This window comes from Sciurus vulgaris (genome assembly GCF_902686455.1).
Source record: "Sciurus vulgaris genome assembly, chromosome: 2".
Taxonomy (NCBI): domain Eukaryota; kingdom Metazoa; phylum Chordata; class Mammalia; order Rodentia; family Sciuridae; genus Sciurus; species Sciurus vulgaris.
This window is the reverse complement of record NC_136462.1, coordinates 76986409-77009417: the sequence shown is the minus strand read 5'-3', so window position 1 is coordinate 77009417 and position 23009 is coordinate 76986409. Positions and strand designations below refer to the sequence as shown.

Genomic DNA, 23009 nt, shown 5'->3' with positions numbered 1-23009 from the left:
AATGCAGACCCTGCCTCCATAGCACTGGGTTCTTTTCAGGGCACAGGTCTGTATAAGGTATTCTTTGTGCCTCTGGGACCTGGGTTTTGAAGGTGGCCCCCAGCCCAGGCCTAGTCCCAGACCACTCATGTCAATCGGCTGGCTGGCTGTAGGTCAAGGGTGGAAGGAGACCTCAGAGGTTGTGTTACCAACCAGATCCTCACTCTCACTACCCTCATAGTATAACTCACACTTGCTAAAAAGGGCTTTCATAAACAACTCAAGTCTGAAAACTCTGGCAGCTACCCCTGCCCCTCTACCCTGGGGGGCTTCAGGAGGCTCTGGGCTGTCTGCCAGCCCCAGGCTGTCCCATTCTTGAGTGGGGGTGGGGAGTCAGCGCTGTTCCCCTTTGCTTCCTGCTTGGTCTCCAGCCCAGAGTTTCCTCAGTCCCCAGCCTCCCTGGGCTCCCCACCCTGCTCTTCCTTAACCCTTTCCTCCACGGGAAGGGGTGGCTGCAGACGCTGTTCTCTTGGGATGCCTGGGTGGCCTGGGGATAGTGGGGAGGAGGCCCTGTTTCAAATCTCAAGAGAGGGTCCCCGAGACCAACTCTTCCCTCCTCTTCCCTTCTACAAGGGAAAGGGGAATGTGGAAGGAAATTAACTTTGACCCCTGGATTCTGGCTCTGGGCCCAAACTAGGGTTGAAAGCAGAGGTTTTCAGGACCCTCCCCGCCCCCTCCTTCCCGTCCGCTCTTCCTCTCCCTCCCTCTGTCTCCCGCGCCCCTTTAAGCGACCCAGCAGACAGAGAGTTTATCCAGGAGGGACTGGCTGAGTGGTGGAGGGGAGAACGGGGGGAGGAGGGAAGGGCGGCGGGAGCCCGACCGGTCCCACCCCCAGCTACAACCCCTGGCAAGGAAGAGCCTGTCGCTGGAGCAGCCGCAGAAAGGGACGGAGTTCGGGAGGGCGGGCGTCTGAGCGGTGGCGGGTGGGTCTCAGAGCCTGTAGGACCGTGGCGGTGGCGGGGGGCGCGCCGCAGGGAGGGGGCGTGGCTTAGGTTCCTCAGGCCGGGGGCTGGGGCGCCTCCCGCGCTGGGACCCTGGTGACACTGTCGTCTCCCTCTTTCTAGGGAAGGGAAGGGCAGCCATGCTCTTGTCTGGGGGTGACCCCCCGACTCAGGAATGGTTCATGGTGCAGACAAAATCGAAGCCTCGGGTGCAGAGGCAGCGGCTGCAAGTGCAGCGCATCTTCAGGGTAAAGCTGAACGCCTTCCAGAGCCGCCCGGACACCCCCTATTTCTGGCTGCAACTTGAGGGGCCCCGGGAGAACACCGGCAAAGCCAAGGTAAACAGCTTCTCTCCACACCCCACCCGTCCCTTCCAGCCAGATCCCTCCCTCCCCCACTTAGGGGAGATGTGGTCCTCAGAGGTCCCCAGACCTAGATCCGACAGTTTGGCTTGCAGGTAATGGGCCATCTTCCAGTCTCTCCAGATCTGCAGACCTGGCTCTTTCCCTATCAGCCTCTTCCCTCTAGTTCTTTCTTTCTTTTCTACCCCACCCCTCTCTTGCGTGTCACTTCTGTTCCTCAAGTGTGCTGGGAGAGTCGGCATGGTGTGTCTCCCCACAGGCCTTCCCTGACCAGGCTCCAGTATTCACTGCCCTGCTTTTCCATCTGGGGAGCAATTTAAGGCTCTGCATTTTTGTGGCCTCTGCAACACACCTCTTTGTTCTCCACCAAGACTCTGGAAGGCCTGCATTCCTCTGCCTCCTTAAATCCTTGGGGTGCTCCCTGAGTACTGGGACTAGAGGGGGCCCTTCGAGATACTTTTGAAGCATTGTTGGCATTTTACAGCTCAGGTACTGAGAATCAGGTCAAGGGGCTTGCCTGAGTCCTCAGGGTCAAGTGGGTGCAGGATGGTGGGGGTTGGACCAGAACACAGGATTCTGGGTTCCCTGGTTCACACTTTGATGCTCTAGGCAGGCTCTAGTAGGGCTCAGGGTGGGTTGTAACTGCTCTGGGACACTAAACCTTGGGGATGGGAGGGGATTGGAAGGAGAACTGTGGGCTTCTGAATGAAAGTGGCTGCTGTGTGGGCTAGATGTTGGACAGGCCAGGTCACAGCATGTCTCTCTTGCAGTCTCCCTGGATTCTCTCACAAGTTTCTCCTCCCCTTGGGCCTCTCTGTTCCTATGCTCTAATTGTGGTCAATGTCTTCCTCTTTGCTTAGATTCCCTCGCGTTATCTCATCCCGGTAGGACTGCTATCTGCTCTCTTTACTCCAGACCACCTTCCAGCAGACGCCCACACCTGCATGCAACTAGGTCTTTCCCAATAACCTAATTGGTCAAGGCCATGGGTAGGAAGGCCCCAAACAGCCAGCTGGAGGGCAGGCAGGCTGGGAAGTTCCTCCCTCAGCCCCTTGGTTGAGCTGCTGTGTCAGCAGTTCTTCCAATTTAGACAGAGGTGCTGGGGGAGGAGAGGGTTTTCCATTCTGACAGTGGTACTGGGGGAGGGGAAGGTTTTTCAAGACAGAGGTGCTGGGAAGGGGAGGGATGTTGGCTCTAACAACAGATGTGCAGGAGCCCCCAGAGTAAGAAGTTCCAGAAGCTGGGATGGGATAGGTTAACAAAAGAAGCTTGGGTTCTTAATCTTTTTGGTTACTATGAAATACACAGCTCACCCCTTTATGGGGTAGCACTTTCTGAGATGCTCTGCTCCCTTCTGCTTTCTTGAATCCTGGGTGAGCTTCTCCAGGCCTTGTCAGCTCTAGCTCTCACTGCTGCCTCAGTGTTCTTTGGGTCATAGGTTCTAACATCCCAGGCTCCCACGCCAAAGCCATGTTAAGTGAATTCAGTGGCTCCCTCAATTCTCCCTCCCCCTGCAAAGGCACTGTTGAAGGTGAGAATATAGTGTGGGTTACTCTCTCCTTTAGAAAGAAGAAACTTTGGAGGCAGGAGAATGGGGAAGATAGGGTGGATAAGATTTTGTCCTAGGGGTTAGAAGATCTGGGTTTGATGTACTGTCACCAAATTATTGCCAGAGAGAGGAGTATGATGGAGAGAGTTTGAGATTGGGGTTTGCTACCTCCTCATCGAGTTACCTGGTCAAATAATTTGCCCCTTTGAGCCTTTTTCCTTATCTGTAAGGCAAAATATAATACTCACTTTGTGCAGTAGTTGTGAGAGTCACCTGAAATAATTACAGCTAAAAACTTATGCAAAATGCAGACAGCTATGGGGACAGATGTCAGGTATTACTGTTATTAACTATTTGTATAACTGAGCAAGTCCTTTTCCTTCCCTGGGTCTGGCTCTCCTTTGTTTGTAAAGTTTATTTGTATTAAATACTATATGAATGTTTCCCAAGTGTAAGGATGTCATGTGGTTTCTACAGGGGGATGGTATGGCTGACCCCAATCCCAGCTGTAGGGATGTGAAATTTTGACTTTGATAATGACCTTCCTGTATATAGGTCAACTGGTGAAGAGGACTTGTGAGACTGGAGGTTGCAGAATGGGGGAAGGGGTGTGGGGGTGTGGATCTTGTTTGGGTTTGAGTGGAGGAGGAATCATGAAATATATAGGATCATCAGGAGAAGGGCCTGGCTAGGGCATGTTTTTACATTTTATGCACTTGTTTTTCCAGGAAAATCTCTAAACTTGAGTGCCTTTAAATTTTTTTTGTAGTAGTAGTGGGATCTAGAAAATATCAATGATGTTGCTGTGATCACATTTCCAGGCAGCAAAACACTGGGGAGGCCTGGCTTCTCTTGGGTGAAATCAGCAAGTGGAGAGGAGAGTTTTAATAATGTTTAGAAGAACCCAAGGACAAGCCCTGATCATTCCCTCTGCCCTCCTTGGCAATAATGTCAGGATGGGTTGATGGCAGAGAGGAAAAGTGACATGTTTGCCTCTTTCCTTTTCAGGAGAGAATAGTGGGAGGTGATGGGGAGCCCAAAGACCCTGACAGGAGGAGAGGTGACTTCTGGAGATGGTTCTAGAACTGCAGGACATCATGAGGCTTGCCAGCTCTGACTTTGCTGTCAGATGGTAGTTGATCTGTCCTGGTTCTGCACTGAAGCAGAACCATGGACGTTGGTTGTGGTCAGGGAAGTGCTGGACTTGGCTCCTACTAGACCCATGGTCAAAATCTCAGGAACTTGGTAAGCCAGGGGAAGAGTATTTACAGCCATGGTGGGAGTATCCAACCATGGAAACTGGCAAATGTACAAATCAGGGCTGTATTCCCCCTAGCCCCTAGCCGATTGTGAAACATATCAGCACACCTAACTGGATTGTGAGCAATTAATTCCTCTTTTTCTTTAAAGTGTATTTTTTTTTTTAATCAAGTAATATGCATTTTAAAAGCCCAATAATTTAAAACAATTTTACAAAAGAATCTAGTGGCTCCCTACCCTGTTCCTTTTTTTTTTTTTTTTGCGGCACTGGGGATCAAACTCAGGGCCTTGTGCTTGCGAGGCAAGCACTCTACCAGCTGAGCTATCGCCCCAGCCCCCCTGTTCCTCTTTGGTGCCCTTTCCCATAGACATATTTGCTCTGGCATTTATGTATCTCTACTTCTCTTAAAAAAAAAGAGATATAAACACTGTCATATTTTGATCAATTTAGATGTTTTCTTTTTTACTTCCAATTATTGCATGTGAGGATTTAGATCCCTTACTCTGTCGTCCCTCTTTCTTCCCAAAATAGTTGTGTTTCATTTTTTTCTCAAATCTGTATTTACTATTTGCCTCCTTTTGCCTATGCCCATATCATTCATATCTATGCATTAAAGTGTATTATTTTTACTTTTGGTTCACTGAAGTTAAGAACTCCTTGTTTTTCAATTTGCTTGTTTTTCTTTGTGTCTATTGCTAATTCTTATACCTCCCAATATATCACTGTGACAAAATACCTGATATAATCAACTTATAAGGAGGAAATATTTGTTTTGGCTCATAGTTTCAGAGGTTTCTGTTCATAGTTGCTTTGCCCTGTTGCTTTGGGCCTGTTGCAGTGCAGTGCATCTTGGTGGGAGCACAGGTGGAGATAGCTTGTTTGCCTCATGGTGACTGTGAAGCAAAGTTAGAGAAAGGAGAGGGCTGGGGTCCTAATGTTGCCCTCAAGGGCATACCCACGATGACTCAACTTCCTTCCACTAGGCCTCACCACCCAGAAGTTCAGCTACCTCCCAACAGCTTCCAAGCTGAGGACCAAGCCTTTAAAGCATGGGTTTTCGGGAGACATCCCCCGAAAGATCCATCTATACAGATCCAATCTATAGTAGTCAATCTAGCCATTCAAGGTATTCTTTTAGTTCCTTTTTTTGGCAAACATTCCTCCAGCTGCTTTCCAGGCAGCTGTCATCCTGAGACTTCAGTGTACTGTCCTGTTTGGTATCCCTTAGCCTTTTTTCTTTGTTAAATTTTTTGTTTACTGGACCACATGTCTTTCTCTTTTTTGGGTTGATGGAATGCATTCATCAGTAATTTCATCAGGTTCAAAAGATGGTGCACTGGCAAAGGGTATGCTGATGATTGTTTTCAACACACTTCTCTGTTGAGTCATACTCAGTCTGAACTCATTGCCCTCTGTGATGACAGTCATCATCCTGAAACAGTACTTAGTATGTGGAGAGTTGTCAGCAATAATTTGTTAAATGTATGAATAAACTCAGATTTCTCTTCACCATCATTCTGGAGATTGTCTTTGCTTCTTCCCTACATCCGATCTCCCTTCTTGGTTTTATTGGAAAATTGCTCTGCAGTGGTGCTATGGTTTGAATATCTGCTCCAAAAGTCAAGTTAAAATTTAGTTGCCATTATAACAGTATGAAGAGGTGGGCCCTTTAAGAGGTGTTTAGATCATGAGGACTGTGCTGTCTTGAGTGGATTAATGCCATTATTGTGCGAGGGGACTCGTTATCACAAGGTGAACTTGCTACAAGTTTGGCCCCCTCTTGCCCCTTTCTCTGTCTTGCCCTCCGGGTATGTTACAACACAGCACAGTGGTCCTTCCCAGATGCCAATGCCATGCTCCCAGGCTTCTCAGGCTCTAGAACCATGACCCAAATAAATTTCTGTTCGTTATAAATTACCCAGTTTGTGATATTCTGTTATGGAAGCAGAAAACAGCAAACTAAGAGAAGCGGCTTCCTAAGAAAGGTTTTATAGAGGAAAAATGTTGGGTTACTGCATGTTTGGGTTTCATATCTGAAGGTCTCTTAATTGATAATTGTTTTTGAATTATACATGGGAAATCATTTTCCTTCAGAAATGTGAAGGCATTACTCCATTGACATCTTACTTTTGAAAAGTCTGATGCTATTCTGGAGCCTGGTCATAGTACAAGATATTTTCCCTTCCCCCCCCCCTGTTTTGAGGTCTCCCAGTGAGACCCCTTTGCATGAGGGTCCGTTTTCCCCATCAACTCAGTGGGCCTCTCTATCTGGACTTCATGGTCTCAAGATCTAGAAAATTGGGGGGAACTCCTTTGCTGATTCCTCTCTGTGCCCTCCTGAGTTCTTATTCAGAGATTAATCTTACTGGAGGTCCTCTACTTTTCTATTTTTTTTTTTCCTATTTTCTAACTTTTTTCTGTTTTCTGAGGTTTTCCTCAGTTGTATCTTGAGTTTTTCATTTCTGCTATTGTACTTTTAAAAATGTTTTTAAAGATGTTGATGAACCTTTATTTTATTCATTTATTTATATGCAGCGCTGAGAATTGAGCCCAGTGGCTCACACATGCCAGGCAAGTGCTCTACCACTGAGCTACAACCCCAGCCCCTGCTATTGTATTTTTGACATCTAAAAGTTACTTGTGTTCTCTCTTTTGAAAAGTAGTATCCTCTTCTTTTTAGTGTGTACCATATTCTTTTTGGGGGGCGGCATTGGAAATTGAACCCAGGGATGCTTAACCACTGAGCCACATCCCCAGCCCCATTTTTGGAGTTTTTAAGAGGCAGGGTCTCACTGAGTTTCTTGGGGCCTCACTAAGTTGCTGAGGCTGACTTTGAACTTTCAATCCTCCTGCCTCAGCCTCCTGAGCTGCTGGATTTACAGGTGTGCACTACCGTGTCTGGCACTACCATATTCTTTAGTATCTCTCTGAGAAGAGTAGTGAGAGTAAACTTTTTGAAGTTTTCCTCTGCCTGCCTAGTTTCTCTTCTTTCAATTTGTTCTTTCTTCTTTATGTTTTGGTGTCTCTGTTTTGCATTAGAAGTTTTTGTTATATACCTGGGAATCCTTGTGTAACTAACAGTGAAGGACAAAAAGCTGATTGAGAGCTGCGCTGTGGAGGAGATTTGTTGATTTGGAGCTTAATGGAAACAACTGACTGTTGGAGAACCCCTGTCATGGTCCTTAAGTCTTTGCTCTTGGGTTGGCCAAGAATACATTGCCCAGAATGTATTCTTTTCTGCAGCCCAGAGGATGAGGGTCTGGCTACTGAATCTCTGAATGGGAAGAATGAGTTTCTCTGCATTCAGTTTTCATTCTCTATGTCATTATTTGACTCTCCTCCTCCCTCCCTGGTTTTATATGTATGCTGATCAACCTCTAATCCTAAGACCTTGTTTTAACTCTCTAGATAGCAACTCTCCAGGAAGGAGGTGGGGAGGAACTTGCCCAGCCTGTGTGTGTGTGTGTGTGTGTGTGTGTGTGTAGGGGTGATTGGACTTTTAGAGCACTCCGTTTCCTTTCTTGGTGCTGTCATTTTCTGAGTCTTTGAATATTCTTCAGTGTCAGTTGGGGTGGTGGCAAGCAGACAATGAATGACAACTGAGTTATGAGAAAGGCGAATTCTAAGTCAGATGCCAAGGGATAAAGCACCTTGACAAGTATAGAACAATATGATAAAACTTGGTGTTAATCTTTTATTCAGCTTACAAATTGACAAAGGATCTGTGGAACATTGGGTGATTTGCTAATGTACCTCTCTTTTTCTCTTCATTTGCAACATTTATCCAGTTGTTTCTATTTCTTCTCAATTTTTTCTCCTTTTGGAGGAAAAAGGTCTGGCTGAGGTCTAGGCAGGAAAGTTGTTCCAGGTATCTTTCTGGACTGTGAATGCTTATTGTTTCCTTGTGGTCTCTTGCCTTCCAGGACAGATAGCACCACTGTTAAGACCCTAGACTTTGGGGTCACAGTACTTAGTATCCTATCCTATCTGAGATCTTAGACATGTGACCTTCCTTTCTCATTTAAATGAGGATAAAGAGTGCCAGGCACTGTAGTGCACACCGTAATCCCAGTGGTTTGGGCTGAGGCAGGAGGATCACAGTCTGAGACCTACTGTACAACTTGGAGAGACCCTGTCCCAAAATAAAATAGAAAGGGCTGGGAACAGAGATCAGAATGGGGCCCTGCTGGGTTCAATCCCCAGCACAGCACACATACACCCACACACACAAATTTGTGTGTGGGTGGATAATGTGATTTTCTTGTAGGATTGAAAGAGGAATAAATGTGATAATGTATGTAAAGTACCTGGCACATAGTAAGTTCCAAATAAACGTTAGTTCACATTTATTATTTTGAAAATTATCCCAGTTCCTATATCTTTCAAATAAAATTATTGAACCATTGCTGGGCATGGTAGCACATGCCTATAATCCCAGTGGTTTGGGAGGCTGAGGCAGGAGGATTGGGAGTTCAAAGCCAGCCTCAGCCATGTACCAAGGTCCTAAGCAACTCAGCAAGACTCTGTCTCCAAATAAAATATAAAAAAATGACTGAGAATGTGGCTCAGTGGTAAAGTGCCCCTAGGTTCAATCCCTGGTATAAAATATGTATATATAATATATATATTTTTATATATCATATATAATATATGATATGAATATATATTTATATATCCTATAATATTTTATATTTTTATATATAAAGATATATATATATATATCAACCATTTTATATATGTATATATATAAAATGGTTGATGAACCAATAACTATTCTGAGCTCTTTTTGGAAAAGAGAAAGAGGCCATCTATATTATTCTTCCCCAGCACTCCTCTTCATGTTTGCATATTGTTTTCATGTCATTGGAATGTGGGGTGCACAGGATTGGGGAGCATATGTTAAAGTGAGTGTTATCTGCACCTGATCAGATTCTCCCTTGCAGGGCAGTGGGACCAGCCTGAGGTTCTGATGGGAGGGGTTGTCTTGGGATGTCCCTCAGATTTTGTGCTGGTTTTGACTTAAAAAGGGGCTATGTGTTTCAGGCCTTTTGGGGAAGGAGTGGCAGGCCATGGCCTGGGCTGTGTGCGAGAGGCAAGCGTCAGCCTGAGCAAGGAGGTTGGCCTGAATTCTGAGAAGAGGTGGTAGTGCTGGTGTCGTCTTCGGGATGGCTCTTAGAGATCCAAAATGGACCAACCGTTTCCTAATAGAACTGTCAGGGGAAAGCAGGAAGAGGGATGATTGTAACAGAATCAGGGATATGGAGGAACATGAGACTGAGTGCAGTCCACGTGGGCTGGTGGGTTAAATGGAGCCCTCACGTATCCTTGGAGCTCCTGGGGCTTTGCTGGTGGAACTCAGCCAGAGAGTGGGGATCCCAACCTCTCCCAGGCCCTTTCCCTGTGAACCTGAGGACTTGATCAGCCAGAGAGTGAGAGGCCTTCCTTCTGGTTAGATGTTGTATGTATCTGTGGGCCCCTCCCCTGGACACTGCCCAGCAACTTATCTTCTCTCTTCTCTGGAACAGAGTTACCATGGTTACGGGTACAGGTTGTGCTAGAGACGTTCTGGAGGGGGATTAAGGCAGAATCCCACAGGATTACCTGGTAGTCACTGTGCAGTCAGTCAGAGGAGATGGAAAGAGCTCTGGTTTCAGAGTCAGACAGACAGACAGACATGACTGTGATCCTGGCACAGTCACCTTTGAGCTGTGTGCCCTTGGGCAAGCTGCATAGCTCTCTAAGCTGCAAAATGGAAATGGGTTGTGCCAGTCACCATGCTGAGCGCTTCTTACGTATGAGCTCACTGAAACTTTGAGTAGTCTAGTGAGGCAGGAATCATTATTATCCCCCATTTTACAGATGGGGAAACACAGACAGATGGGGACAAACAACTTGGCCCATGTTCCTGACAAAGTGCTTGGTGGTGTGTGACCCTTTTTCCCCTTACGGTTAGACAATTTTGGAATGTCAAAGGAGGACTGGACCCACCCACAAGTATCTAGTTTAGCCTGCCATTTTGTAGGTGAGGAGACTGAGTCCTTGAGAGGATGACAGATTTCCCAGAATCCTAATCTACTGAGGCCACATTGGAACTGTAACCAGCTTCCTTGATTCCAAGTCTGGGTTCTTTCCCCTCCTCTCCTCTAGGTCTCCCTGATTCTATCCATATCCCCTGGAAAGAAATGGGTGTGCGAGGGAGCAGGATGGAGAGAAAGGATGCCCTGGGAAAGAAGGCAACAGAGGGCACATGCTTAGCAAGGGACTGGCCTGTGGGTTAGGAGGGCAGAGCCAGTAGCACACCTGTAATAGCCTGGCTTCCTTTTGTTTTCCCCACTTTGCTCAGGAGTACCTGAAGGGCCTGTGCAGCCCAGAGCTGTGGAAGGAGGTCCGCTACCCGCCGCTGCTGCACTGCGCCTTCCTGGGGGCCCAAGGCCTCTTCCTGGACTGTCTCTGCTGGAGCACCCTGGCCTACCTGGTCCCTGGCCCCCCTGGCTCCCTGATGGTGGGTGGGCTGACTGAGTCTTTCACCATGACCCAGAACTGGCTGGAGGAGTTGGTGGCACGGCTGCGCTGGGGCCCTGCCCCTCTGCTGACTCCCCGTGGTATCTGGGAGGCTGAAGTGACCCGGGCTTTTGGGGCCCTGGTGTGGATCCGTGGTGACCAGTATGCAGGGGACCTCCTTCAGCTGCCCCCAGCAGTCCAGGAGCTGCTGCTGAGCCTGGTGCGGGATGCTGCAGGCAAGGAGGACATCATTGAGTGGCTCAGCCACTTTGGCATCTCCAACACCCACTCCAACCCTGAGGTGCTGATCTGCCCTCCCCAGCAAAAGAAGGAAGGCCTGGCCATGGTGTCCATGGGAGAGAGTCCTGGGTCCTTTCTGGAAATGGGGACCCTGCAGAATGGGGGCCTGGAAAGTCCAAAGAGATTAACCAGCCTAGGAGCCACTGGGTCACTGATCCCACCCCAGAGCACACACCAGGAGACAGCAAACCAGCTGGTACGGTAAGTTCTAGAGAATGAGTCTGGCTTCTCTGACCCTACCCTTGTCCCCTTACCCCAATGAAATAGTACTAGGTAGCTTGTGATTGAATTGGCCTTCCTACCTTTTCAACAAACTTGAACTTTCTCCAGGGTCAGTTCCAACAAACAAGGTGGTAAGGACCGTGCTCAAGAGGAGGGGCCCGTGCAAGCCAGCAGCAGCCAAGACTCTGCGAACCACTCACAAACCTTGTTACAGCAAAGACAGGTCCAGAGGGTGGAAGATAAACTCCCCTTCCAGACTCCTGTGTCAGTGCTAGGAGTGTGTCCGTCCTGGAAGGCCTGGGCCCCAGGGCCAGCCTTTGGTCCCTTGTGGCCGGGGGCTATTGCTGCAACCTTCTGGAGGATCAATGAACTGCATTCTCTCCACCTGGCCTGGCTCCTGTCCCAGGCAGGCTTCAATTTCCCCTTTTGGCAGAGGCCACTGGGCCCCATTCAGCTGAAGCTGCCAGGACAGAATCCTTTGCCCTTAAATCTGGAATGGAAGCAGAAAGAGCTGACTCCTCTGCCCAGTGCGGAAAGCCCAGCTTGTAAACCAGATGGGGAGCTGGGAGGAGAGACAGCCCTACAGAATTTCCCAAGGCCAGAGACCGCCTCCAAAATCACTAGTTTATTGGTGGTCCCGGTGGGCTCTACTGTAAAGGACAAACTTAGTCCAGAACTTCCACAGATAGGGCCACCTTTGATTTCTGCACCCCAACTACAAGCTAGAGGTGAGCCTGGGAATCAAGGAAGTGTGCCATTGGACTGTAAGGTCCTGGAAAAGGGGCCCTCTCCAGTACCGCCCACAGAGCAAGGGATGCTCGCAGAGCAAAAGGTGCCCACAGCTCAAGGGAGGCCCATGACCCAAGGTCGGTTGACGGCCCAATTAGTATCTGAAGCTCAGACAGTGCCTGAAACTCTCGAAGTGCCCCTGGCTGCAGCAGTGTCCAAAGCGGAAAACCCACCCACAACCCAAGGACTGCCCGCAGCTCCCAAAGTGCCTACAGCCCCAGTGATGCGGGCGGCACACACAGAGCCTGCAGCTCCCAAAGTGCCTTCGGGTCCAACAAAGCCAGCGGTTCCTGTGGTGCCCACAGCTGAAAAAGCAGCCATGGATCAACCGGCACTGTCATCCACAGCTCGAGTACTGTCTGCCACTCCAAAGACTCCCCCGGCTCAGAAGATGCCTGCAATGAAAACATCACCTGCAGGTCTCCAGACAGCCAAAGCTCAAGCCAGGCCCATGCCTAAAACAGGGTCTACAGCTTTCAAAGCACCTGCAGCTCCTAAAACACCAGTGACACCCAAAGCACCTGCAACTTCTAAAGCCTCCAGAGCTTCCAAGACACCTGCAGCCCAGAAAGTGCCCACAGATGCAGGGCCAGCGTTGGATGTAGCCAAACTTCTAAATGAAGTCCACCCTTCATCCAGGGGTAGTGCATCCTCACCAAAGGGCCAGGCGACTGGAAGGCAGGGTTCCCAGCCCAGTAGCACCCTAGCCCTCAGCAGCAAGCATCAGTTCCAGATGGAGGGACTCCTGGGGGCTTGGGAGGGTGCCCCAAGGCAGCCATTTCGCCACCAACAGACAAGCAGCACAGTGACCAGCTTCCAGAGGTACCATGAGGCCCTGAACACACCCTTTGAGTTGAATTTGTCAGGGGAACCTGGAAACCAGGAGTTGCGGCGAGTGGTTATTGATGGCAGCAGCGTGGCCATGGTGTGAGTAGCTGTGGGGCAGAAGGTAGCCTGGGAATGCTGGGGAGCTGGGGCAGGGTATCCCTGGACAACTGAGTGTGGGCATCCTTTCCTGACTTCCATATGGGAGGCATAGGGTTCAAATGGGGAAAAGAAGGGCGCCTGCATTGGTGGGAGGTGGCGTATGTTAAGTGGCCGCTGCATGCCCAGCAGTGTGCATTGAATCCTCACAGTAACCCTGTGAGGGCAGGTTACTGTTCTTCCTTTATGGTAGATGAAGAAACAGGCTTAGAGTCCCAAGTCCCTGAGTCAGCCAGGGGCTCAGCTGTCTTTGGGTTCAGATTAGTCCGCTGCCAAGGCCCATGCTCTGCCAAGGCCAGCTTTTAAACATTTAACCCAAATGTCAAGACCCAGCACAGATCCCTTTTGAAGCTTTTCCTGACCACGCTGTTCCTTAGAGATGGCCCTCCCTGCACAGTGCCTACTGTTACAGAGATATTAGGATAAATACATGCCAGACCGCTTAGTTTGCCACATGGCAGAGTAGTGATCTGTGCTGAGCACACACTCAGCACACAGTAGGTGGTCAGGGAATTTTTGTTTGTTATGAGGTCTAAACTGAACTCTTTGAATGGAAGGGCAGCATTCTTCCTCTTCTTGTTAATGTCTGTAAATACGTGCGTGCATGCACATGTGCTTGTGCGCCCGTGTGAGCGCGCGCGCGCGCGCACACACACACACACACACACACACACACACAGAGTGTTTGGCAGTGCCCTGTACCCAGTAGTCACTCACAGAATGTTTGAGGCTGAGATAAGGGAGAAGGGAGTTGTTGGTGTCTTTGGTGCTGAAGCTGGGGTCCCCTGGCATTGCCCGATCACTGTCCCAGGGCTGGCCTTGAGGGAGGACCTGTGAGGCAGAGCCATTTCTCCTGCATTTGGGAAGCTGCTCCCTCACCTCCCACTACCCCACAGGCATGGCCTCCAGCACTTCTTCTCCTGCCGAGGCATTGCCATGGCAGTGCAGTATTTCTGGAACCGGGGACACCGAGAAGTCACTGTATTTGTGCCCACCTGGCAGCTGAAGAAGAACCGGAGGGTGAGAGGTGAGATGTCTGCTGTCCACCCAACTCTCCCAGCATCACCATGCTTTTCTTCTGCCTTTCTGCCCCTGCTCCCACCATGGCCTTTCCCACCTAGCGTCTTCTCTGATCATCTCTGTCTCTGCCTTTCATTGCCAGAGAGCCACTTTCTGACAAAGCTCCATTCACTCAAGATGCTTTCAATCACCCCCTCCCAGCTAGAGAATGGCAAGAAGATCACCACCTACGATTATAGGTACACTGCACCCCAGACCTCTGTGGGGACCCGGGGTTGGACCTGGATGGGTGTCAGGTGGAGTCCCAATCCATTTTCTCTGGGGAAATGATGGCAAATGTGTCAGGGAATCATGCCCTAGAGGATGGGCTCAAGGAGAGATGGGAGGGCTCAAGGTTTGCTCTACCCAAGCCCAAGGGTTTCTCTTGGCTTTGGACTCTGGCACTGTTTCCATGAGTTAACTGGCTTTCTCCCGCCATGGCCTGTGGGCCTATGCCCACTGCTTTGGATTGGATGAACTCTGTGCTTTGAGTGAGAGTAAGAGGTACCCTGGGTTTTTGGGTACCAGTTTGGGTTGAAGTTCATGTCTTAAGGAACTGCTTCAGTCTTTTACCTTCTCTCAGCCCTGGCACGAGGGGGAGGCATATGGCTGTACATAGATGGTGCCCTGGGCAGGGCTCTGGAAATGAAGTTAGCCTGGCCTGGTCTGTCAGAAACCCAAATGCTGGGCTGGGGATATAGCTCAGTTGGTAGAGTGCCTGCCTCGCAAGCACAAGGCCCTGGGTTCAATCCCCAGCACCGCAAAAAAACAAAAAAACAAACAAACAAAAAAAAACCCCAAATGCTTCTCTGTCTGTCAACCCTAAGCACCCACTCTCCAGAATGGCTATGGGAGCAGTGTGCCTGGGGGAGCCTGTAACCCTGTCTCTGTTGGGGTAAGGAAAGTCCTGCTCCGGGATTGAAGTTGATGCCAGGCTGACGGAGGGTCTTGGCTTCAATTAGGCACCTCCCATGTTGGGCAGGGAGAAGTTCTGTTTCTCCCCTACTTTTCCTAACCTGGCATCCACCCAGCCTTTGGTCCCAGGAAGGGCTGGGCAGGACTACTCAGGCATCCTCCTTGGGGAGTCAGCCAAAGGTGCCTCCAAATTAAATGCCTCCAAATTCAGGTCTAGATGTGAGGGAAGACGGCTGCTCTGCAGAAGGCCCCCTCTGCTGGGCACTTGTGGAATGGCATGCTTTGGGTAGTCTGAGCATTGTTGAAGTAGGTAGTCTGTTTTCTTTCCTGGGTATAGCCCTCTTTTGGGGAGAGTCTTGGAAACTTGGAAAAATAGGTTTCAGGTATGTGTTTTTATGTGTGTTAGCACATATATATATGTATATATATATGTATATATTTGCATATATGTGAATGTTGTGCATTTGAAGAATATTGGAATATTTGTGTAAGGGGGCCCTTTTCCCTGCAGGTTCATGGTAAAGCTGGCGGAGGAGACAGATGGCATCATTGTCACCAATGAGCAGATTCACATCCTGATGAATAATTCCAAGAAACTGATGGTTAAAAATCGGTGAGGCAGCTCCCTAGGGCTTTGAGACACTCAGTCTGCTTGATGTTGGGCAGCTCCTGGCAGGGAAGATGTTGGGGCAAAGACAGGGGCCTTGGAGTATGTTTGCAGCACCTGTGGGGAATGGGGGCCTCAGCCTCTGTGCCAGGCAGCAACATGGTGTGGGTAAGTCAAGGGCTCATCTCTGACCACACCCCTTTCTCTCCTGGGTTCCAGCCTTCTGCCCTTCACCTTTGCGGGGAATCTCTTCATGGTACCAGATGACCCATTGGGCCGAGATGGCCCTACTTTGGATGAGTTTCTGAAGAAGCCAAACAGGTAATAGGTGAGGCCTCCCCTGCCTCCCAGGTCCTCTCAGGACTGACCAGAACTTCCCTCTAGTATTAACCAATATTTGTCTACTGCTTAAAAATGAACAGAGTGATTTGCTTTTCGTGTCCTTACTTCTACCATATACTGATGCATCCATAAGCAATGTAAGGAAGGTTTTAATATTTTACATAGATGCTTTAATACTGTATACATCCTTCCACCACTGGCTCAATGTTTTATTAGGTATGCTAAATCATGTAGCCCATGTTAATGACCATGTAGTATTCCATTATGTAAGTCCCCATCTAGCAGATTTATTGATTCTCTGGTTGAGGGTCATTTGACTATTTCCCTTTTATGCTGTTGGTGCTGATGTGGCAATGAACAGCTTCATTCTTGTCCAAGGGAAGCTGTGTCTAAAGTATATGCTGTTTCCTTTATTATCTCCTTTGATCCTCACAATTTGAGTTAGATGCCATGACCACTCTCAATTTATAGATGAGGAATTTGAGACTTATGTGACTTTTAGGAGGTTACTTTGTTGGTGTGAACAGAATTGATTTGCAGTAACTCTGATCTTCTGGCTCCACCTGCTGAGCCACTGTGATGCCCACTTTCCAATGCCTTGGGGCCACTAGGGGACCTTAGCTTCTGGACAGGGCACTGCTTCCTGGGCCAGGCCCCTACCCTCATTTCATCAGTTTGGAAGGAGACCAAGGTTTGTCTACTGAGTGCTGGGCTGTACTTCCTGTGTTGACTTTCCCCTGGAATGCTCATCCTGGGGCAGGTTGTAAGCTACCAGTCATCTTTGGTTAAATTATTGGTTTAAAACTCGTCTGAATACATCTTGGTCCATGAGGTTTTGATTTGATGAGTCATCACAGCACAGATGAATCTTTAAAGTTGAGGTTTGGGCAGATTCAGGGGTTACAGCAAGTATTTGCTGGCAGGGCTGTGCCTGAGATCACGCTGTGTGGGAGGCTGGTGCTCAGCTTAGCCTCAGGGACACTTGGCACTGGGGTAAGGCTCTGTGGGGCATCCACAGATGTATCTTGCCCTGGATGATGTCTGGGTGGTGCTGCCTCCTTCCCCTATTTTTCTTCCTGTTTTGTATAGGTTGGACACAGACATTGGCAACTTCCTGAAGGTGTGGAAGACCCTTCCTCCCAGCTCAGCCCGCATCTCTGAGCTGAATGATGATGCTGACACTGGGCCCCTGCAGGATCCACAGAACTTGGAAGAAGTCAGGGAGGAGAAGGAAGAACAGCAGGAAGAGGAGCTGAGGGAGGAGCAGGGATGGCCAAAGCTGTCAGAGAATGAGGATGACCTTGATTCTTCCCTGGCATCAGTGTTCAGAGTCGAGTGCCCCTCCCTTTCTGAGGAAATCCTCCGGTGCCTCAGTCTCCACGACCCCCCTGACGGGGCCCTAGACATCGATCTCCTGCCAGGTGTGGCCTCTCCCTACCTGGGCATTCCCTGGGATGGGGGGGCTCCCTGCCAGCAGGTCCTCACCCAGCTGGCCCAGTTGCCCATCCCTAGCAACTTCACCGCGCTTTCCTTCTTTGTGGGGTTTATGGATTCCCACCGGGATGCCATCCCTGACTATGAAGCCCTGGTGGGCCCCCTGCACAGCCTCCTCAAGCAGAAGCCAGACTGGCAGTGGGACCGGGAGCACGAAAATGCCTTCCTGGCCCTGAAGCGAGCCCTGGTGTCCGCCCTCTGCCTGACGGCCCCCAACTCCCAGCTGCCCTTCCGCCTGGAGGTGATGGTGAGCCAAGTGGCCCTGACAGCCATCCTCCACCAGGAACACTCAGGGAGGAAGCACCCCATCGCCTATACCTCGAAACCCCTCCTCCCCGATGAGGAGAGCGAGGGCCCCCAGTCAGGAGGAGACAGCCCCTACGCGGTGGCCTGGGCCCTCAAGCATTTCTCCCGCTGCATTGGAGACACCCCAGTGGTCCTAGACCTTTGCTACGCCTCCAGGACCTCTGCAGACCCTGAGGCAAGGGAGGGCCGCAGGGTTTCCAAAGCATGGTTAATCCGATGGTCCCTCTTGGTACAGGACAAAGGCAAGAGGGCCCTAGAATTGACCCTTCTCCAGGGCCTGCTGAGGGAAAATCGGCTTCTGACACCAGCTTCCTCCATGCCCCGTTTCTTCCAGGTTCTGCCTCCATTTTCTGACCTGTCCACTTTTGTCTGCATCCACATGTCTGGTTATTGCTTTTACCGTGAGGATGAGTGGTGTGCTGGCTTTGGTCTCTATGTCCTGTCTCCCACCAGCGCCCCTGTCTCCCTCTCCTTCTCTTGCTCTCCTTACACACCAACCTATGCCCACCTGGCAGCTGTGGCCTGTGGCCTGGAGCGCTTTGGCCAGTCCCAGCTCCCGGTGGTTTTCCTCACCCACTGCAACTGGATCTTCAGTCTCCTCTGGGAGCTCTTGCCCCTCTGGAGGGCCCGGGGTTTCCTCTCCTCTGATGGGGCTCCACTACCTCACCCAAGCCTGCTCTCCTACATCATATCCCTCACCTCTGGTCTCTCATCCCTTCCATTTATCTACCGAACCTCCTATCGGGGCTCTCTGTTTGCTGTGACAGTGGATACCCTGGCCAAGCAGGGTGCCCAAGGGACTGGTCAATGGTGGAATTTACCAAAGGATGTGCCAGTCCCTGTAGTGACTCCCCATACTATGGGCAAGAAGCCTAACTTGCTGGCATTACAATTGAGTGACAGCACCCTGGCTGATATCATCGCCAGACTGCAGGCTGGGCAGAAGTTATCTGGCTCCTCCCCTTTCAGTTCTGCCTTTAACTCCCTCAGCCTTGACAAGGAGAGTGGTCTGCTGATGTTCAAGGGAGATAAAAAGCCCAGGGTCTGGGTAGTCCCAACACAACTCCGGAGGGATCTGATCTTCTCTGTGCATGACATCCCCATGGGGGCCCACCAGAGGCCAGAGGAGACCTATAAGAAGTTGAGGTTGTTGGGGTGGTGGCCCGGGATGCAGGAGCATGTAAGAGATTACTGCAGGAGCTGCTTGTTCTGCATTCCCCGCAATCTCATAGGCAGTGAGTTGAAGGTTATCGAGTCACCTTGGCCTCTTAGGTCGACGGCCCCTTGGTCAAACCTGCAGATAGAGGTGGTGGGTCCAGTCACTGTAAGCGAGGAGGGCCACAAGCATGTGCTCATTGTGGCTGACCCTAACACCAGGTGGGTGGAAGCCTTCCCACTGAGGCCATACACGCATGTGGCTGTGGCCCAGGTGTTGCTTCAGCATGTGTTTGCTAGGTGGGGTGTCCCTGTGAGGCTGGAGGCAGCACAGGGCCCTCAGTTTGCCCGGCATGTCCTGGTGAGCTGTGGGCTGGCCCTGGGAGCGCAGGTGACCACCCTGAGTAGGGACCTGCAGTTCCCCTGCCTGGTGAGCTCAGAGGTCTACTGGGAATTCAAGAGGGCCCTGAAGGAGTTCATCTTCCTACACGGCAAGAAGTGGGCAGCTTCCCTGCCCTTGCTGCACCTGGCCTTCCGGACCGCCTCCTCAGAGGCCACGCCCTTCCAGATCCTGACTGGGGGTGAGCTGAGGGTGAGTGAGCCCCTGTGGTGGGAGATGAGCAGTGCCAACATCGAAGGGCTCAAGATGGATATCTTCCTGCTACAGCTGATGGGGGAGCTGCTGGAGCTCCACTGCAAGGTGGCTGAAAAGGCAAGTGAAAAGGCTGACAACCGGCGCTTCAGACGGGAGAGCCAGGAGAAGGAGTGGAACGTGGGTGACCAGGTCCTCTTGCTGTCCCTCCCCAGGAACGGCAGCAGTGCCAAATGGGTGGGTCCTTTTTACATTGGGGATCGGCTGAGCCTGTCTCTCTATAGGGTGTGGGGCTTCCCAACCCCAGAGAAGCTGGGCTGCATCTATCCCAGCAGTTTGATGAAGGCCTTTGCTAAGAGTGGCACACCCCTGTCCTTCAAGGTCTTGGAGCAGTGAGCTGGAGCAGCTGTGGAGGCTCCTGCCCAGGGGTCCTGGGTTTCTGCTGCTAGGTCATACCCCCTTCCCTGCTCCCCCACTGCTTCAGCTGTGCTCTTGCCCTGTGGGGCTTCAGTTGTGCCTTTTGTAGAAATGTTGCTTCATAAAGCTTTGCTGAATTGCCTTGAACTAGGGCCAGTGTCCCTATGGAAGAACCCCCAATTTGGGGTATTCAGAAAATTTGCCAAAGGCTGCTCAATATGGGCCTCTGGCACTTTTACACTGGGGAGAAGAAAAGTCCCCTCACTAAAAAGTAGGCCAGGCTGTCTTGTTCCCCAAGTATCCTTTTCCCCCTTTATACACACGCAGGTGTAAAGACACCTGACTGTCTTAACCGTGAAACGGTGTGATTCTGGACCTCCCAGTTGGAACCCCAGTCCTCTCCCAAACAGAAACCTCCAATCTGGGTGCCTTTCCTCTGTCTGCATTTGGGAAGCCTTTGCCCTTGAGGTTGTTGCTGATGTAAACCCATATTGGCTATGATCAGCTTTGTAAGGCCAGGCTCAGCTTCACCAGCTGTTAAGGAGAGTCTGGCAGTCCTCCTGGGCCTTGAGGGTAGCGGCTCAGGGTAAGAAGATGGCCAGCCATGAGCCACCCATTTGTCAGTGTGGGAAAGGCAGGAGGAAAGGATGAGTGGTCTACCTCATTTGACTCCAGCTGATGGAGACAACTCCTGCCCCCTGCTTTGATGGAGTTGACCCCACAGGAATTAAGGATCTTGATGCCAAGTGTGGCATCTCTACCTGAAGAGCTGCTTCTATTGGACCAAGGGGTCCTGGCCTCTGTTTTGCAGGTGGGGGGGCGAGGTGTCTGAAGTGAGCAGTCTGGCACACAGTCAGGTGCTGACATGACTTTACTTCTCAACCCCATTCCAAAGCCCACCACTTTCCACTCCTTCTGCTTTCACTGTATCCTTAGACCCCCACATAGTGTGTGATTGCTTTGTCTGGACACCCTGCCACCGCCCTGTCCTCTGAATTTGCCTTCTGTGTAGAGTCAAACCCAAGCTCCCTCAGAGCCATTCTCAGCAAGGATCACTCTTGCAGTTAAGAATGAGTTCCTCACAGGTGGGTGTGCCTGCACTCACCTCTCTGAATTGCTGCTGCTCTGAACAACCAGTCTTTGGTGAAGGCCAGCACCATGTCTCTGGCTGGGCCTCTGAGTGGTTTCATTTCTGAGGAAGCTGGGCCAGACTTCTGGCCTCCCTCAGGTTGCCAGGACACTTGGCAGAGTGCTAGAGTCAGAAGAGAACCTGCCATTGAGTCCAATCCACTTATTTTACAGTAAAGAGGCCCGGAGAAGGAAAATAATTTGCCCAGAGTCACACAGCTTGTTGAGGGTGGAGCTTGGACCACAATTAAACTTCCCAACTCCCAGTTCACTATGAAAAGTGTTCTGGCAATAGGTTCAAGCAAGAGAATCCTTTGAAATCCTAGCCCACTTTCCTTCAAACTCCCCATTTTCCAACCTTGTAGACAAACTACCTGAATATTATCCTTAAACCAAGTTCAGCTGTTAAATCCTATCCAGGAATGAGTGATTGGATGACAACTGAGAAACTGAAAGGTTAGCTGCAGAATTTTTAGCAGATACTCCATTTCCTCGCCTCCCATCCTTGTGCCTTCTCTTCCTCTTCTTCCGATACTGTGTTCCAACCTCACATTACCCTCCCAGCTGTATGCGTTCCCTCTTAACTGCATTTTTATCTTATATCCCTTTTCAAGATTTCCCCCCATTTTATTTGTCAATAAACAGATTAAACTGGAGCCAACGTTTAGTTCTTTTTCTTAGCTTCAGACTCAGTTGGGGAGTGAGGAGGATGGCAACAGTTTTGGGGCATGGCTGCTGTTTCCCAGGTGGACTTACAGAATTCTATAGGATCTTTTTAAGATCAACTGGCTCAAGCTTTTTGTGAGATGAGGACACCAGGTACAGGGAGTAATGTGTTTAAGGCCCCCTCAACTGTTCATGGCAGAGCTGAGAGGGGGACCCTGAGCCTAGGACTCTCCCAAGTTCAACTCCCAAGTTCTCCAAGCTGGCATTCTCCCAGTTCATGTCTTGGAAATGGGCAGGGTGGAAGGAAGACACATGGCTCCTGGCATAGGAGAGTGGCGTTAGTGCCAGACCAGCTTGACTTACATTGGAAACCTGATGGACCCAGGTTTGAATATTGACTATTCTGAAACAGGATAAGTACGTGGTCTGTTTCCTGAAGTCTCAGTTTCCCCACTTGTAAAATACAGGGCAACAATTCCCAAATTAAGGAATGATGCAAGGAATACACGAAATAATCTGTGTGAATAGGATTGCATGTTGCCGGGGTATAGAGTAAGCACCTATCGTGTGCGAGTTATTGCCACTCTGCTTCCTGCTCTTGCTGTACTCCTTCCTGGGGCTTAGAGACCTTCTTGCCCTGGCCATGCTTCCTGACCTTTGGCCTCTGCTTTTTGTTGCCTTTCTACTCAGTGCTGGCACTGGCATGGACTGGCAGGAAGGAACCACCTTTCCTGAGAACTCCCCAGCTCATGTGTATACCATTATTCATTTGGTATTTACAGTGCACCTACTAAGTGCCAGGCTATGTCTAGGTGTGGGCAGATAACAGGTATTGTGATTGATGTCTTGTTAGAGCCATAGTCAGGTGAAGACAACTGAACTAACAAGTACAGTACAGGGTAGTAAGGGAAACAGTGTGGCAGGGGCCCAGGTTCTCAGCTCACACCCCATTCCAATATTCTTCCCATTCACCAAAAGTAATACATCCCTCTTGGCACAGGTCAGAGAGTAAAAGGTGCAGTACTCTTAAGTGGAAGGCTGAGTGGACAGGTGTCTCAGCAATCCCTTTATTTTCTATTCTAGATGTAGTTAAGCAATAATTAGATTTTAGCCACACTGGTTCCCAAGATTTTTCTTTGCAATTGAACATTACGAGGTCTGAGTAGACATGGGATTCCTTCTATTTTTGAAGTGGTGAATAATGAGGTCCATAGGGTTTATACCTATCAATTTTTTCTTCTCACAGGCGGAGGCACTGGCTGGTGAGCTTCTCCAGGTCTCCAACAGAGAAATCATAAAGTAGCCAGTGTGTGGACAGCCTGATAAGATAATGCAAATTATAAAGACATCTTGTTCCCATGTTAAACCATACATAAACAT

The 23009-nt window shown here is 50.0% G+C and overlaps 1 protein-coding gene across 2 annotated transcripts; it reads left to right on the top strand.

Annotated features, from left to right (window-relative positions):
• The first annotated feature begins 828 nt into the window (after positions 1-828).
• NYNRIN (NYN domain and retroviral integrase containing) lies at positions 829-21619 on the top strand. Of its 2 annotated transcripts, XM_079127273.1 has the most exons (10): positions 829-962; positions 1104-1318; positions 10496-11154; positions 11284-12891; positions 13845-13975; positions 14111-14207; positions 15434-15535; positions 15749-15850; positions 16961-19407; positions 19494-19669. In XM_079127273.1, exons 2-10 carry the CDS (start codon positions 1121-1123, stop codon positions 19532-19534), a joined length of 5385 nt encoding a protein of 1794 aa, XP_078983399.1. In that variant the 5' UTR covers positions 829-962; positions 1104-1120; the 3' UTR covers positions 19535-19669. The 2 variants fall into 2 exon arrangements, with proteins under 2 accessions (XP_078983399.1, XP_078983398.1); XM_079127272.1 differs by having other exon boundaries at positions 16961-21619.
• The last annotated feature ends 1390 nt before the right edge of the window (positions 21620-23009 follow it).